At 37.6% G+C, this 18,236-nt stretch overlaps 3 protein-coding genes across 3 annotated transcripts; all 3 read right to left on the reverse strand.

The window, feature by feature from the left end:
• Positions 1 to 1,034: 1,034 nt before the first annotated feature.
• Positions 1,035 to 8,285, reverse strand: oscp1b (organic solute carrier partner 1b). Its single transcript, XM_053327564.1, has 10 exons — positions 8,086 to 8,285; positions 5,964 to 6,118; positions 5,076 to 5,243; positions 4,195 to 4,275; positions 3,974 to 4,077; positions 3,296 to 3,424; positions 2,800 to 2,869; positions 2,531 to 2,670; positions 2,377 to 2,440; positions 1,035 to 2,137 (listed from the first exon to the last, which is right to left on the reverse strand). Exons 1-10 carry the CDS (start codon positions 8,195 to 8,197, stop codon positions 2,018 to 2,020), a joined length of 1,143 nt encoding a protein of 380 aa, XP_053183539.1. The 5' UTR covers positions 8,198 to 8,285; the 3' UTR covers positions 1,035 to 2,017.
• A 2,122-nt stretch (positions 8,286 to 10,407) lies between these two features.
• LOC128366802 (cornifelin-like) lies at positions 10,408 to 11,111 on the reverse strand. The gene is made up of 3 exons (XM_053327566.1): positions 10,982 to 11,111; positions 10,736 to 10,872; positions 10,408 to 10,532 (listed from the first exon to the last, which is right to left on the reverse strand). Exons 1-3 carry the CDS (start codon positions 11,091 to 11,093, stop codon positions 10,428 to 10,430), a joined length of 354 nt encoding a protein of 117 aa, XP_053183541.1. The 5' UTR covers positions 11,094 to 11,111; the 3' UTR covers positions 10,408 to 10,427.
• A 1,509-nt stretch (positions 11,112 to 12,620) lies between these two features.
• Positions 12,621 to 17,566, reverse strand: mrps15 (mitochondrial ribosomal protein S15). The gene is made up of 8 exons (XM_053327962.1): positions 17,345 to 17,566; positions 14,647 to 14,715; positions 14,468 to 14,543; positions 14,304 to 14,352; positions 14,101 to 14,185; positions 13,925 to 13,983; positions 13,242 to 13,433; positions 12,621 to 12,948 (listed from the first exon to the last, which is right to left on the reverse strand). The coding sequence occupies exons 1-8, from the start codon at positions 17,478 to 17,480 to the stop codon at positions 12,838 to 12,840; spliced, it is 777 nt and encodes a 258-aa protein (XP_053183937.1). The 5' UTR covers positions 17,481 to 17,566; the 3' UTR covers positions 12,621 to 12,837.
• Between the last annotated feature and the right edge of the window lie 670 nt (positions 17,567 to 18,236).

Below are 18,236 nucleotides of genomic sequence, written 5' to 3' on the forward strand. Positions count from 1 at the left end.
GTGTTAAAGTACCAATAGTCATCACTACAATATTGTCATAATATCAGTCTTGAGATATTTGGTAAAAAAATATCATATTTGATTTAGACTTTTCAACTTTATAAGGGAAAGAGCTCTAACTGTTTAAATATAATGATTTTTATTTGTTATGTTAGAGATCTTTATGTTTTTGTGAACATGCAACTTTAATTGGATTATAGCCTACAGCCAAAGAAATGTATGAGCAATTTTGCACATCTTTACACTGAACTTGTCTTTTAGTGAGCTCACTGCACAGTCTTGCAGCATGACTGGTGTGAGCTCTGGTTTCTGTTTGTTTTTCAGGTAGGTTGTATCCTCAGGGCACGTAGTGTTTCTCATCTCTCCTTTGCCAAGATTATTGGGAAGACCTCACCAGAATCCTCCTCCACCTGGATCAATTCAGAGAAATGTCTCAGCATGTTTTGCCTGCATGGTATGCACCATATTCATGTGTGTGTGTGTCTCTGTGTGTGTATGTGTGTGATTGACTTGGGGAGTGCAGACTATCTCAGTTTGTCTCGTCTGCAGGCAGATAGCACACAAATATCTTGGGTGCAGATAACTGTTAGATAGCAATTCTTATTGTGGGTCTATCCTGGGGAAGGGACTCTAATTGTGGATTAAACTGAAGCATAACACTTCTATTGTTTATAGTTTGTTGGTTAAACATGCTAATATCCAAATAAATAAATCCAACATTTGTTTAATTGCGGTTCAGTGACTCATACATGCCTCATGACAGTGAATCAGTGAATAAGAATATATATTGAACCTGAATTGTACAATGAAATGCATTGTAGCAACGTATTGGTAAGTCAGTTTGAATAGACCTCATCTAGTACAATACAAGGTGTTTAGCAAGGTCTGACAGCTCCCCCTACTGTCACATCTGTTCAACTACAACAAGCTGTTTCACAGTGCATGCCATTATTTACACTTGATTGCATCACTGCTCAGACAATACAGCTCACACAATAACATTTATGCAAACATAAGGTTTTTTTTAAATTTTATTCAACTATTTATTAAAAATTCAACATTGCACATTCAACAATTCAACAACTGCAGCAATATGCACTTCCCTATACACAGAAAAGTATACATTCAAATAAATAAAGTATTTATTACATATATATTTATTTACATATTACAATTACTCATATTGCATTACTCTCTAAAATAACCAGGTACCCATCAATGAGCACATTTCTGGGCCATAGCTCAACACTGAGAGACATCACAGGGTAGTGGAAAATGTCCATAATATAATTTTTTTGTTACAAGTCAGTCCTCATACAGTATTAAGGTAGTACAGCGTGATGCAAGATGAACACATTTCCTATGAAAATAAAGATTTGAAGGAATCTGAATCAAATTAGAAAGAGCACTTGGGTTTTCACTGATTCCCCCACAGTATAATTTAATAGTTTGTTCATTAGAACACAGACAAAGTTAACAAACTCCCTCCTCACAATGTGTAAGAAACAAACATGGAATTATGGACTATGAACCTGAAAATGATCTGAAATTGTGATGTGTTATTAAAATCTAGGTCAAATGATGTGTGAAACAGCAGCGCAGACTGAGTCAAATGTGTAAGAAAATGCAACATCTTGACATTATACAAACAGATGTTGTGCCATTACCACAAACGCATATTCAACACACTAATATAAGCCTACTGTATATCTCAATGCACCTCATCTCCTCTCAGTTTACAGCAAACTATTACAGTGTATTATTATATATTAAAGCTTGGCTCCCCACACATCCTTTGTTGTTGATGATGATGCAAATTTGCAGTTGGTCATTTCATCAACTGAAACACCTGCATACATCTGCATTTAAAAAGCACCCAAAGACAAGGCTTTCTGGCTGCATGTGAGGTTGTCGCAGTGTATTTGCAGGTGCATGCAGCGGACTACTCTACAGTAGAACAGACTGTTGACGATGCATTGTGTTTCACCCCCTGGGCATTTCTGTCAGAGAGAACATGTCACAGGCCGTCCATCATGGCCAGAAGGTCATCTCCTTTGCTGCTGGCACTGGGAGATTGATCTCCAGACTCCGTGAACTCCCCCATGATTTTGGCCAGCTCAGCATTGGCCTGTTGGTTCTGTAAGAAAGTGTTATCCACCAGTGCCAGAACGGTCAGACTTATTCCTCATTACAGCAAATCCTGTTAGAAAGGCAAAGCCTTACATCTCTGATAATTAACTGTATAATGAGATAGATGAACAATCCGTTTTTAGCCATTAAAGTGATAGCAAGCAAGAAATATTTAGATTTTCATGACACAGATGATGGGTATCACTCAAAGAGAGAATTTGTGTGGACCGATGAATAAAGCTTTACCTTCGTTGCTTGGATGTTTATGACTCCATATGAAAGCTCATCTGGTCTTGATATTAATGCCTCTCTGAGATAAAGAAGAAGGAAATGTTAGGTTTGAATAAAAATACACAAATAAGTCATTTTATTTTCTTCACGCCGGGTAAAAGGTACCCACTCTTCTTCTTCATCAGTAGCAAAGAGGTTGATCCGGAAGCCACTGTCTGCGTTTCCTGGTTTCTGAACCTCTAAACCTCCCATTAACCTGGCCAACAGGTTCAGCTCCTCTTTGGCCAGAGGGTTGGGAGCAGCATTGACCTGTTGACACAACTGCTGCTTTACTGGAGTTATGTTTACTTATATGCATGAAGTTCAAGAAATATTGTTTACTAATAAACAAAAAAAAATCATTCATGTTTACAAGTGCTAACAGTGAACTCTTTTCACCTTAGTGTGTTGAGCAGAGTTTTTAGATGTTCCTGACATATGGGTTTCCACTGGGCGGCTCACACTGTACCTGAGAGTCAGGTGACAAAAAATACAAAGAGAATGAATATTTAGAGTAAGTCTATGCAACACAGTCCAAAATATGACCTGCAGCAGAAATACTTTATTTAGTCTGCTTTTCTGCAAGTAGATGATGGGTTACTAACTATCACATTAAATTATTGGAGCTTTAAATGTCTAGGACTTGCCAACAGTCTGTAGAACTGTTCAAATCCTTGGATGAGCTGTGAAGCCCATCCAAATGGCCCATTCATTATGTTTTGGACAATTTCTGCCTTTCTTAGACACCCATAGCAGAGAAATAACAGGAAATGAGGGGGAGAGAGAGAGAACTTAACCCTAAACCACAGGGCATTTCGACAGAGAATCTTTTAACTAGATTTCATAGTATAAATATCACCAAGTCATGGTCATGTGCATGTTTTGAAAGTCTTACATGTTTGTTCCTAGTTTGGTGACCCTGTCTCCGAAACTCTCAAAAGATCCTTCCCGGAGAGCACCAGTATAGTTTCCTCCATTATTGAACTGCAGCCTGCTGACCTCCTCACCTGTACAGCTAAACATCCTAAAATCATAAGATACAAAAACACAAAATATTATGGACATCTAAACTCTCAATACCTTGTTTGTACACAGCAATTTATTTTGAATTTCTGTTGCTCATGATAAAAGTACTTCTTTGATGTGTGGCCGTTCTGTGCATTTCCAGTAATACTTCAACACTGTTGAAGCTCAGATGTTTCACATGTGAGCTCTTGTTTTCTTAATGTATTAAAACTTGCACTGTGCACATACAGCCCATAAGTAATTTAATCCAAGCTATAAGTACAACATATCTAAAATTAGAATCCAAATGCTTGTTCTACAAACCCTCTGTAATGCAATTAGCTGCACAAGGGCTTACTTAACTTGAGATTACGGTTTCTGTTAAAGATAAACAAATACACTACAGTGTTTAAAAGAGAAAAAAACAAACATTAAACATCATGAGATAAACCAAAAGTCAATTTCACCATCCAAACCATTTGTTTAATCTTAAGTCTCAGTTATCTCCATCATTCTTCAGGGTAAAGATTGTTTGAGTCTGAGTGATAACAGCTGTATGCTGTAGTACCTTATCAAGCCTGGGATTTGTGTTCCATGGGGCACTGGACCACTGGTCGGAAGTACAAAGCGGCCATTGGAGTTCTGCACTTTGTCCTTGAGGAAAATAGACACCTGGCACAGAGGGGAAAAAAGGATATTATTCTCCAATTAAGATTATTGAAATACTTTCCATTAAATTAAAATCAGTAAGAATGCACGTAAGGTTTTCCAAATGACTAATGGACTTACCCTTATATGCATATCTTGGAAGAAGATAAGAAGAGTTTGTCTAATCAGCTGGAATTCACCACTAGATAAGGGTGTGTACATCTAAAAAATATACACGACAAATTAAGATTAACTCAACATTGAAGACAAAAAACTGATTATTATTATTATAACTTATGGACGTACCAGTATATGTTTTATTTACTTAACAGCATTATCCATTTTATCCCAGCATAATCATATAACAACAAGCAAATGATGAAAAACTGCCTTTGACATGTCACCTAACCCATGCAGTCACCTAACCCATGCAGTCATAGCTGAATATATGCAATAATTCATAATCACATACTGTATGACCTGAATCATTGATTACTTCAATGACTACAGTTGCGCTTCACAGTTTTTTCTTGTTTTTAAAATAAGTAACTGCCAAGTAAAATGCTCCTGCTGAACTCTGTTGGCTTGGTAGTCAGATTGTAGTTGGACTGGATGGTTTTCTTTTGCTTATCTTCACTGGTTGACCATCTACTATTTTTGGTCATACGACTGTGACACTCAACATTGACATGCGTGTCCTTTTGCTGCTTATTTAAGTTACGCTTTACTCTTAAATCTTGCCTGAGGAAAAGCAATGACTCGCACTGTGTCACCAGCAAAGTGAACGTGAAGCCAGATTATACTCCACAGCGAACTATACATGAGTAAAAACATCACTATTTTTACATGTGAAGTTGTTTCCCTCTCTTCTTAATATAGTTAAACACGTTTGGGATCCTTTTGCATTCTGCCTCCTTTTACAGTTGACCTAGTTCACAGTCAGATGTTGCACAAAGCTGCAGGAAACACCAACAAGTGGCTTCTCACTCTTGTTCATAATGAATGTGAATACATTAAGTCACCTCTATGAGCTTCCTGTATGTGTCATCAATCTGGCTGAGAATACCAGGAGAGTTTTTCACAAAGTCTTTGATTGCATCCATGTGATTGAAGGAGACCAGGAGGATGTCCTTGGGCCGAGGACAGAGAAGCACCTGGTACTTGAAAGCCATGGTCATCAAGTCGTAGAGCTGTGAAAAAGGACACACTTAAAAAAATCCTCATGCCTTTGTTGTTTAACAGCTGAGAGAGCCACATACCAAACATTGCAATAGATATTACTGTTATACTGTAAGCTTGAATGCAATGGATTCAAAGATGTTTATTGTCATTCCAGCCATGTTACATGAGTATATATACACAGCAATGACTGATGTGTAGATTGATTTAATTGATAAAAGCAGTAATCTAGTGCACGTCCTGAAAAAGCTCTAAGACAAACTGAAACAACTCTGCTGTTGATGAAAAAATGTGATTAATATCTGGATAAAATTTGTGTTTTTTGAGGTAACATTGACCTTGACCTTTGACCACCAAATTTTGATCAGTTCATCTTTGAGTGCAAGTGGACGTTTGTGCCAGATGTGATTAAATTCCCTCCAGGTGTACCTGAGATATTGCGGACATGGGGTTACAGTTATCTTGACCAATGACAACTAAATCTACTCAGTTCATCCTTGAATCCAAGGAGATGTTTTGTTTCAAATTTAAAGAAATTCCCTCAAAGCGTTCCGGAGATAGACAGAAAGACAGATGGACAAGACAGACAACCTAAAAAACATTGCGCCTCCAATCACAGCGATCACGGATGCATGGGGGTATAAAAAGAACAGAGTGGAAAATGACAACTTAACACATGTTACAGCAAAGTAAACAGCTGTGAACTACATCTGCACGCGTGATCACTCTACCTTGTCCATGCTAGCTTGATTGAGTCTCATTATGGAGGCATGGGCCAGCCTGTCGAACACAGTCCGCAGTGCCTTCTTGGAGTAAAGCTCCTGCAGCTTGAAAAGCTCCTCCAGGAACTTTTTGTTGAACATGGTGGTGATGATGTCATTCATAACTAGTTGGTCAACAAACAGTACGACAGAGAAGTTAACTGAGGACATGCATGTGTAGCTATAGTCAGCCGAATAGCGAGCAGATGAGCTTTCTATCTGCTGGGCAAACCCTGAAGCCAATTCCAAAGGTCCTAACAAAGCAGCAGCGTGGAGAACCAGCAGCCATGTATCCTACTTGGTAGCAGGCCTGTAGCCAGGTAGAAAAGTTTGGGATGTGAGCCCGCATTAGAATTTTTATTTTATTTTCTGTGATCCTGATTTCCGTCAATTACTGTTGCAATTGACAGAAATAATCACAGACAGTCAAACTTTTAGGGTAAAGTCACTTTTTCCTGAACATTTTACAGTAATTTTTATTGGATCGGAGGCAAAAAAAAAAGCAACTACTGCATCTTAATATTGCAAGTTGCAGGAGCTGAAGCACCACTTAACCATAAGTGAGCAAAAGTTCAGGCAATAAAAGGAGCCATGACAAAATCAGCACAGACACTGTGGTCCCACCAAAGGAGGCTCTTGAGATATGCAGGAAAAAAACAGATTAGCTCACTTTGTTCCATTAGGTACGAGTAATTTCTATTTTCTGGCTACAGGCCTGCTCAGCAGCTGGGAATGCTTTTTTTAAATTTGAGGCAAAAAATTGGATATATTCAGTGATCATGTTTTTAAAAAATGTCTCCCTAAATTATTTAAGCATCTATACAAGTTAGGCCCTTTTAACTAATCAAGTTTGTGGCCAAGAGCGAAGCACTCGAGTGACCCAGCCACTTACTTACTTTGCATGAAACACTGATGCACCTGTGTGCAGAGCCAACCTCTGCACAGCATTTGAGAGCAGATCTATGCACATGAGATCTCATCTGGACTCTGTTGTTTATCAGATCCTCTAGTATATCCAGTGCATTGGTTTGGTCTAGATAAAGCAGAGCAAAGAGCTACTATGCACCATTGATTAACTTCTGCAGTAATACCTTTCCTTCCGTCATCCTCTGTCCAGCCAGCGTTAACGGGGACTTTATGAATTAAAATGAGATAGACAAATGAAATGACGTTCTGACAACCAGCTTGTGTTGAAGGACGGGTTCACAACTTGTCAAATCTGTCTCAAAACAACAGTCAGGTGCCCAAATGAACACTGAAACAGGTTTATCCGGTTTATACTGACCGTTAGAAGGTCCCTTTACGTGATAAATTACAGTGTAACTGATGGGGGGCAAAATCCATAAGCCTGTTGTGAAAAAAAAAGCATTTTAAAGTTTATCTGAGGCTAATATGAAACTTCATCCAAATGAGTTTAGTCATGTAGATATGTTTGCTCTTTCTGTTACTTTAATTCCAGTGCAACTCAACAGAGAAACAGAAAGAGGGAATTTGATGCCTAAATGTGATGGAATTTTTTTCCACTTGATATGACTAACTCAGACTGCTTAAGTCTCATACAACCTTCAGATAAACTTTTAAATGCATTTTTCCACAAAACGACCCCCATCACTTACACTGAAAGGGCGTTTTAAAGGGGATTGAATCATTACAGCAAGGAACACCAGACGGTTGTTTTCAGACAGACATAAAAAATTGTGAACCTGACCTTTAATAGCATAACAAAACCTTACATAATGCAATATCTTATGCTAAAATGATACCTACATTATCGGATATAGACTGTGCGAATTTGCAGCATCTAGTCTAATTTTCTGGTAGTCAGTCCACATATGATGGCATTTTGAAGACAGTTGTCAACTAACCTACGTGAGTTATGATTTTAGCAAAATGTATGGAATAACAAAATAGAATTTCCTTTATATTAACTTTCTCCTGAATCAACGACACTATCGTCCCAAATAACCGAGTAAACGATCAAAGTTCGCACATCCAGTTTGATCATCAAACTGGATGTGCAGTTATTGCAGTGTAACATTTAACTACGTTTCGCTGCAGGGTGACATTTGTGTTGTTAGCTTTTAGCTGCTACCTTTCTCAGACTTGACAGGAGGGATATTCTGAGCTCGAAGCCGCTGGTCCAGGATGTACAGCATTTCTCCACCGAGGTTGATGAAAAGCAGAGGCAGAGTCTTTGAAGACATGGTGATATTTGGTTGGTTTAATCCGTCTAGTGAAAAAAAACTAAAACTAAAACAGGCAGCTAGCAACTGTAGCTAGCCTTAAACTAGCTCGAAAGCTTGATGAAAGGGGGTCTGTCTAGTTGCCAAAGCCTCTTCTGGTTGCCAGGCCACGAAGTGAACAGCCAATCAGCGACCTATACGTCAGTGGCTCGTGTGTCACATAGCCCCGCTTCGTGAAACTGCGATGTGAGCGCGCTTCAGAAAAAAAGCTCGCTCCCGAGATGTTTTTTTCTCTTTCTAACTTTACACAGGAAAACCATCACACAAAACAAACATAGACCAACATAAAAAATACAAGGATACAATCATACATTTTAAACAAACAAAATATAATATATAATAAATAAATGCTTATATATAGATATATGCTTCCATGCTTGAGTTATGGGGGTTGAGACAGAAGATACATTTGTTGTTTCTCATATGACTTAAAGAATGCAGTAGACTTTTAATTTGTGCGAGGAAAGGCAGCAAATTAGGCCCCAAAGATGCTGCACTTGTATGACGTAGGTTATATGGAGATCAATAAGGCCTAAAACTACATTTTTTATGTGTAATATGCTATATTTGAGAAGTGAAAATCTACTTTATTCCTTACTAGTTACATATTGAAAACAAAGTAACAAAATAAAGTATCAGAGCTGGCTTCAATCTAAGTATATATTGCTGCATCCTCTAAATGTGAGGCAGATTAAAGCTCAAGTACTTGCAAAGCAGAAAAACTTGGATTTTAGAGTAAACGATTAGATTTTGTTTAGTAAAAAAATAAAATTCATAGCTGTAAATATTCAGTGACCTGTATTCATTTGATACAGGAAGTGTGAATTTACTTTCTGATTCAGCACAGGAGGCACAGTTTCTGACAGAGACCATCCTGTTGGCGTTGCCCCCCCCCCCCCAATAATGAAAATGGGTCGAAGAACCTAAAGACTTGTGTGGAGATTTTACACCTTTTACTTTTTTTTCCTGGCCTCATTTCCCCCTATGCAACTGAACTCAAGTGTACAACAGAGCTCTCTTGTGGCCAAATCACACAACTGCATTTCTAAAACTACAAAGCACCCAAAACTAGAGCTATGAGGCATTGTGCCTTTTCGCATCAATCATATATTTAGACTATAAAATGACAGTTGTGTGAAAAAAGAATAATTCCTACAAAACAAAGACAGGCTTCATAGTGGTTCACAATGCTGGATGATTAGGTGGATAAATAGATGAAATACTGTCAAAACATTGTTACCTCCTTTCAATGTTTAACTAGACAGGCATGAAACTTACCTTTCACTTTTAAAGTATAATATTACAGATAAAAATTGCTACTAAAATTAGTTTTGAGCCTTATTGTTCTCCATAGCAAACCAGTGGTACAAGTACAGCTTCTCTAGTGTGCTTCTGTTGCCTTTTCGCTTGGGTGGGGTCAGACATATCCGCAAAAAGAAAGGGTGCAGATATGAAACTGATGTGACCATAGTGCGAATTATATCAATCTTGACTATGTGATTTTGTGAGATACTCTATGTTCACCTCTTCAACTCTCTATAATAAACATTAAGCAATCCAAGAATAAAAATCAGTCTTTGTTTGAACTGCTTACAATTTATTATGCCACTGAGTCATAAGCCAATAATGTTGAGAACCACTGATTTAGAGGTTTCAGACTGCAATAAGGATACCTTCAATACATAACCTAGACTCTCTGTCAGAGCACCATGTGGTTCATCACTAATGTGTCATAAAACCAATATTAGAAAGTAAATAATAAACAATCATATTTTTATTGACAGTGTTGTACAAAAGGTTTCATCTTGAATGTTTGTTTTCCTTTCCTTTTATTGTACTGTTCAAAGCATGAAATGGATATTTGACTAAACAGTAAGTACATGAATTGACAAAGAAAAAGAAAAGATGTAATGCAACTATATACATGAATTGTTTGTGTGGTTTATTTGTATTTGTGAATGCAATGTTATATTAGTCATAATCTTAAAGAAATATTCTATATCTAACCAAAATAATTTTGTACATGGGCAATCATAAAATAAATGACAAATGGACTTCATTTCTTCATTGCAAAGGCAAGGCAAGCCAAGCCAGTTTTATTTATATAGATATACATACAATTAACCCCCACACAAAACATACACTTTCCATCAATATCATTTTTGAATCTTGTTAGGATCCTTTATTGCTGTTATGATGAAACTTCTCCACTCCTGATGCGGATTTCTCGTGCCATCCTGCACACTTCACAAAGTCCGCAGAAAAATGTCATCAAGGCATCGTTGCATATTGTCCCCTGTGGTTAAAATATTGCAACAAAATCACAACACAGAACATTTCAACTTTCTATGAGGAAATGTGCTGCAGTTTAGGTTTCTCAATAGCAAGGAACACCCAACCTTTCCTTAGTTCATTTCTGTATGTCATAAGTTACTGGAAACAAGTCAGAGTTCCTCTATGTGAGCTCCAATGACACGAAAGAAAAGAAATATAACGTACCTGAATACCATAGGTCAGTCTCATGTGAGTCCTCATGGCTGTTATGCCTCCCGGCACACAACCCAAGCAACAGTTTTCTCCATACTTATTTGCTGTGTAGCAACTCAATGCAATTGGACAGCAGCAACCAAGAGCACCTGCACGACAGAAAAGTATTTATTGTGATTGTTGAGGTTGAGAGGTGCTTGAGTGTGTCTTCAATGGAAAAAATATAGAGTCAGAGTAGGCATCTTGAATTGTACTCACAGATCAATACGTCACTGCAGCAGGAGCACAGGCCAGTGCTCCAGTCCCCCGTTTGGACATTTGTCCCATAGCCGCCTGCACCTGGTTGATTGGTGACCACTGGGTTTGACATTTGGATCGTTGGTTCTGCTTGTTTAGATTAAGCTGCCTAGTTAGAAACACATTAAGCTGTTAGTGCGAGGATAGAGCAAGAGAACAGTTTGTTGCAGGTGGAAAAGCTGTAGGAGAAATGGCCTAAATTTATTTTTCAATATGCTCATTTTCATATTTTGCTTACTTATTTGTAAAGTTGCAAATGTCAAATTTTAACCTTTGATGGAGTCATTCAGAAATATAATTAAATATATTCTAGTGCCGTCTGTGAGAAGAAAGGAACGCAATCAGCATTCATGCAACGTAATCATAGCAACAAACATTTCATGCACTTGTTTCTTATCACTGGGCAAGACACTAGTTTGTGGGATTTGGCAGTTTATAAGATGCACTCACTGGTTAATTTATAATACTTCCTCATGGTTATGAAATCAGAAAATGCTTCTCAACACAGTCAGCATATGTCAGTTCAGTTCATCCACTTCAAAAATACTTTGTTGAGCCTTAAATACTTAAAATGTGTAAGTATTTTAAGATTTAATAATAATTGTGGTGATCTTAACACTATTGCATTTATAAAAGTTATCAAGAGTGAATTCAGAAGTTACTGTAGTGTGAGAAGTAATAAAAAAAAGATGTCACTTACCAGAAGAGTAGTCGTCAGTCTGCACTCCTCCAGATCGAACTGACGATCTGGAGGAGTGCAGACTGATGACTACTCCTCCAGAGTAGTCGAACTGACAAACTGCGCACTACACAGGAAGCGCTGACGAGTTTGAGCTGTGAAATGCTGGTTTGCCATGATGACAAGATCTTTGTGGTGATTCAGACTAAGAACTGTTGCTTTACTTTAAGGTTGATAGTGGGTATAATCTCAAAGAGCTACAGATCACAAATGCACGCCTTCCATTTAAATAGGTTTTCTCTTGCATCAGAGTTCAGAGAACTTATTGTTCATCGAACAGTATTGCATTTGTCAGAATCTCACACCACCTATTCCAATAAAACCTACAATCTACTAATGCATCACATTGCAGCTTGAGGTTTTGATCAACTTTCATATTTACTACTGCATGACAGCAGTATGTAAGGGGGGGGGGGTGGGGTGAACTAAAACATTGTCCCTGAGAGAAGAGGCTACATATACATGTTCATCAGGGTGTTGCTGTCATGCACTTTGCTGCATTTGTTAGTACTAATAGTAATACACTGTTGATGTCTACGTGGTAAATTTTAAAGCTTGTGGTGATATGGTATTGCAATGAATTACAGGAAGATCCTTCTGTTAGTTCTGCATTGTCACACAGCACGAGGTTTACATCAAAGCTAGATGTGAAACTTATATAGGGTCAACCAATAAAGTGAAGTGCTGCAGTAGTTTTCTGCCACATCATTCAGTGTTAAATTGTTCTTTTCAGTTGCAGCCTATGGTGGAAATTTAAGCTATCTGGTATTTGTGCATTTCACTGAGCAATTATAAGCATATTATTACTCATTATCTACTCCTATGCTAAATGAAATAAGCCAGTGAACTTCTGTTTCGTGCATATGATTGTTAGGTCACACATTTATTTGACAACACAAATATATGTTCAGTTTATTGCAATACCGTTTTCATAGACATTTTATTTCCATTAAATTCTGACATTTATTGATACTTCTGACATCAACCTGAAAGATACACACATTATCACGTCAGAAGAATGGAAGTAAAGACACTGTTCAGCACAAGCATTCAGCAAAGTGTTTCACTATATTGTCTTTTACTGGCTCTCAGCAGCATTTGTCTGTGCTGCTTTGGTCTCTGCGGCGGGTGAGTTTTTCCTCATCTTCAGCCTCTGCTCTGCTTTCTGTTTCTGCACTTCCTTAAAGACCTGACAAGTGACACATATGACCAAGTGTTAGAACAGCCACAAAATAACACCTTCAATGTGTTAATCAGTAAGAAAAATACACACACATTCAACTGCAGGGTTGAGTAATACCAGTACCTTGAGTCACACCATATATGTACAATTTTTTAACTTTACATTTCTGACAGGGTAGTAAGATTTTAATCTACAATTGATACAATTTATTTTACACTGCCAGTGTAGAAAACATTGCACATCATCATGCACACTAATAGAGAACTTGCCAATGAATAATGAGGTTATTTGTGTGCTACCTTAATGCAAAAGGCCTTCTTGGCCAGCCAGCGACGGGTGGCTCTTCTGTAGTATTCTGGAGGGAAGGTGTAGGTGATGCCCAGCTGCTCGCACACCTTCTCGAAGGCATCATAGCGAACCAGCCTTAAGTGTTTTAAAAGCTTTTTCCTTTTGTCAATTGCCATGAGCATCCGTCTCTTATTAGCTTTGTCCTACAAACAAATGAAACAAAAAAGAATGTGGTTATTAGGTAAAATATAAAAGAAGATGGGAAGTAGTAGTTCACCAAATACCACCCAGTTTATACACTAATGTAACTATAAGGATGTACTTCATTTGCAACACTTTATATCAGTATGTGATGCTTTAATGTACCAAGAGACAACCTCAGCTCTCCTACTATGTTGATTTCAATAAAAAACATTCAGTGTATGTATGATGTAACATGGAAATTTCCGACCATAACCTCACTACGTATGTTCTTATTTGATGCGGGGGTTATACACAGGATATCCTGTAGCACATGTTTGCCTCACACAAGAGGAAGACAGAGAGGAAATGCAGAGAGATATATACTCATATATGAACGCTTTAGTGATGTCAAGTGCTCCATCATGTTACGTCATGCAAAGAGACCTTGATAAGATTTGTCCTCATTTAGCTTACAAGCAAAAAAAAAAAGATGCTGATTTCTTTTGCTCACCTTGCGATGTTTTTGCAAATGCTCCTGAAAGTTTCGGATTCTTGTTGTCAAAATAGCCACTGAAAGAAAAGGGGAAAAGGGGAAAGAGGGAATTGTATGACTATGTTGTATATGAAAATAGGCAGGATGCTATTTTTGTTGTTTAGTGAAAATGCAGCAAAAAAACAGCAACTCACCCTTGACTTCCACTGAGTTGCGGTCATTCTCGTCCCTCTGAACTTTTGCAATCATCTGTTCCTGTTTCAACTGTAGCTTGTCGCTCTGAGGACATACACAAAATGTATTTAACTACTTGTTTATGACTTCGGCTTTTGAAACAATCAAATAACCATTAGAAAGAGAAAGAAGAGTAAAGCATGACAAGACAGACAGAACTTACATGGCACCCCAACTCTAACGAAAGAAGTCTTTTGACAATATCATCAGTCCTATTAACAGAAAAGATATTAATGGTAATGGAGTATCTTATCAATTATAACAGGTGTGTATGTAAACATCATTGTTACTCATTTAATCTAAGCTACAGTATGTATGTGTGCTTACGTTTGAGCGAGGGGTACAGCTGCATAATCCATCTTCAGCATTGTTGGAGGAAGATCACTGAGCTGGCTCTCAGGAACTGGAGGAAAGAAATAGTTTGGAAAGTTGAAAGTGAGTATTTCAAGTCAGTGCCCTGGTGTCAAAGTTGGATGTTTACATGACAACGCAGCCTAACAACACACCTGTCTTCTTTTTCTTTGCAGCCCGAGCATAATGTCTCACCGGCGGTTGAGCAGCAAAACTTCCTGCAACTGAGGAGAGAAAAAAAAAAACACGAATAAATGTGGTTTCATGGATATTCATAAATATATAGTGGACAGAAATGATGAAAACTTCAACACTTTGAAACTCTTGAGGTCAAAATAGGTCTTTTAAATGTACTTCAATCATAAGTCACGTGTAATTCAAAGTGCTTTACAGGTGACAGGATGTACAGGATGGTGGGTATTGACTGGGAGACTAATGCACACCAAGAGAAATTAAACTGAATTGTAAATTTAATGTAAAATAAATACTTAAAAAGATAATAACAGATTGAAAGGAAACACTTGAAAAGAATGAATTTGGTGATTGAAAGAAAAGGTGAAACAATAACAAAAACTATACTGTGATCCAATTTTAACACACTCCCATTAGCTAGACACACAGAAAAATGACTAGTGATGAATGAATAGTGATGATTCATAGTCTGCCAGAGCTGACTGATTCTCGATGGAAATGTCACATAACCTGACATAGCTTAAACAAAAAAGTGCATGTTGTAAGCATCAGCTGATTTGAATGTCAAGACACCCAGACATGTCTTATAACTGAGCCCACGGATGGTCCCCGCGAGATGTTTTAAAATTCCACATAAACTATTATTAGGGGTACTGTGGTGACCTAAAAGTAGAAAAGTGGGTATTTCCATTGAGTGCTCTCTGTAATAGCTGAAAAAGAACAGCTAATAAGTATGCCATTTACAAGACCAGGAGTACAGATGCAAACACAGACTGCCGCTAACAATTATTTTCATTATTGATTAATCTGTTGATTATTTTCTAGATTTATTGATCATTTATTTGATCTACACAATGTCAGAAAATTATGAAAAATGGCCATTACAGTTTCCCAAAACCCAAACTAACACCCTCAAATGTCTTCTTGTGTCCCACACCACTCCACAACCCAAACATATTCAGTTTACAGTCACAGAAGACTAAAGAAATAAGAAAATATTCACATTTGAGAAGCTGGAATCAGAGAATTTGGACATTTCCCCCCTTGAAAAATAATGACTCTACAATCAAAATAGATGGAGATTAATTTAACAATTGGCAATTAACTGGACTGATCTACAGCTCTATCTCTTATCATATTCACATACTTTTAATTTGCAGCGTACCACTGTCTCCATTACAAGCTCTTTCGCAAGAGAAGCTGTAAGAAGAAACTTAGAGGACGATGATGCAACTGATCCATGAGTTAACGCTGCATAAACCAACATTATCTGTTTAGCACGGCTGTCCCACAACCCAGATAAAAACAAAACTAAGCACATATCTGATGATGAGCGGATGTTGGTTCTCTATATCCTTATCATGATGTAGTTTCCTGAGCGATACTGGTGCTTCATCCTGCTATAAGACATCATTGTTGTTATTATTATTATTATTATAAAGCATTTCACTTTAAATTTATATTTATAAAAGTGATGCCAATGTTATCTGAAGCAGGTTGCACTAGCTTTGTGTAAGTTATCTCCTAAGTTAGGGTGGACAGTCGACACTATATGCTTACTAGGTCGTTTGTGACTTGATCAACTACTAAAATCAGTTGCACTATGATAAGTTGGGGCGTAACCAAACTAGTTAGGATGTGAAATCATATCTAAACCAGGGGGCAAATCAACTATCTAAGATAAGCGTTAGTTAATCGCCACAGTTACCATGTGCATTAACCTTTGGGCTGGCATGAACCACTTGCCATAGACGCTATAGACTGACAAATACTGGATTTTGGGGACCAATGCTATTACTGATTTTAGGGAGTAAAAAATTCTGATGTTGATACATCTTATATTTACAGAATAATATACATAAGTACATATTTTTTGCAACAATCCTACAAATGTGGCTATCAAGCACTTGTAATAAAGAAATGTAATGGGGATTGATATTTTACAATATATTGTATACTGAAACAGTGTTAACTTCACTAGTTATTTAATTATTATACGCAGCAATAAATAAAAAACAGAACAAAAAAATAAAGTATGTGTTAAAACTGAATTAAGAAAAAAAGGGCTATTAATTGGTGCATATTGGAGATATCTATCTAAGCTAATATCGGTGATCGATGATTTGATCAGTTGCCGATATATCAGTCTAGGAATGATCTGCACATCATAAGCTCGACTGTTATTGAAACATCATATAAATAAACTAGATCTCTGCGAGATTACTGTGTTGCAAAAATACATGAAATGAAGGAGAAAATGGTTGTGAGTGGCGGAAAACCTGCTAGTTTACCATTAGTGAGATGAACTTAGTGATGTATACCCATGAGGCATGTGTTTAACTATTGACGTATTATTTAATGTTATGCTGTGACTTATATGCAACCGATTTAATTTTAGTATTGCATGAATCACAACATAGTAGTAATTGACCTCATAGCTAGGTTAGGTTTGAACTTACACACAGCTAGTCTAACAGGCTGGCTGAATCGCCTTTTTTCACCACCTCTGCAGCTCCCTGTCAGCGGTGTTACTTCACTAACATGCTCCAGCTGCGTGTTGACCGTGGACTTGGCACAGTAAAACAACCAGTAACTTCCACTAAAAATATGAACTACACACGTCTGCTCATCCTCCAGTTTGTCCCTCTGTCCCACACTCACCGCAGCTGACTCTCGGTCCTGATAAGAAAGCCGAGCTGCATGTCTTCACCGACACAGCGGAGCACAGAGCGCCGCTCTCCCGCAGGACGCCGGCTGAAGACTTCAGAGCCGCCCGGAGAGCTATGCTTGTGAACATGGCTCACGATAGCAAATAAGGTACACAATAAACTCCCCGAAAGTGATGAAAATGTGACAGGTAATCACACTCGACCCCTACATGAGGCTCGCCATTTTGGATAGACCAAACCAGCTGATTGGGAACAGGAACCTAGAACATGTTCTCTAGGCGTTGCTATCGATGCCAGAACAAACACGTCGATAGGAAAAAATGGCGGCAGTGCACTTCAATAAAAGTAACATTGTGTTGTTAACATACTTCATTATGAGCTAAAGTGCTGCATGAAAAATCCTACTAGAATATACGTATTGGCTGCAAAATGTACTTAAAATATTAAGATAAAACGTATTTATTTCATCCCTCTGTCTGATCCATTATACATAATTGGATTATAGCCTAGCTAGCCTATAGGGGTCGGGCTCCTCCAGTGTCACTACACTCAAAAAAATAATTGAAGCAAAAACATAGACTTTATGTATTTTAATTACATGAAGTTTTTCCATGTAACTTTATTAGGTAAGTTCAATGTGAGGGTCCTATTTAATGCAATGTGTTTCAACCATGCTGAATCAGTGTAAATACATTAAATAAAAAGAATGCGAAAGTATACATAAACCTTATGTGTTTATTCACTTAAAGGTAATGTGAACTTTCACATAAACCGTGTGTGTTGATTCAGTTAAAGGTAAGGTGAACTTTCACATAAACTTTATGTGATTCTTCAGTTAAAGTTAAGGTGAAAGTTCACATAAACCCTATGTGTTATAGTATACA

This window comes from Scomber japonicus, chromosome 10 (assembly GCF_027409825.1).
Source record: "Scomber japonicus isolate fScoJap1 chromosome 10, fScoJap1.pri, whole genome shotgun sequence".
NCBI classification, from domain to species: Eukaryota; Metazoa; Chordata; class Actinopteri; order Scombriformes; family Scombridae; genus Scomber; species Scomber japonicus.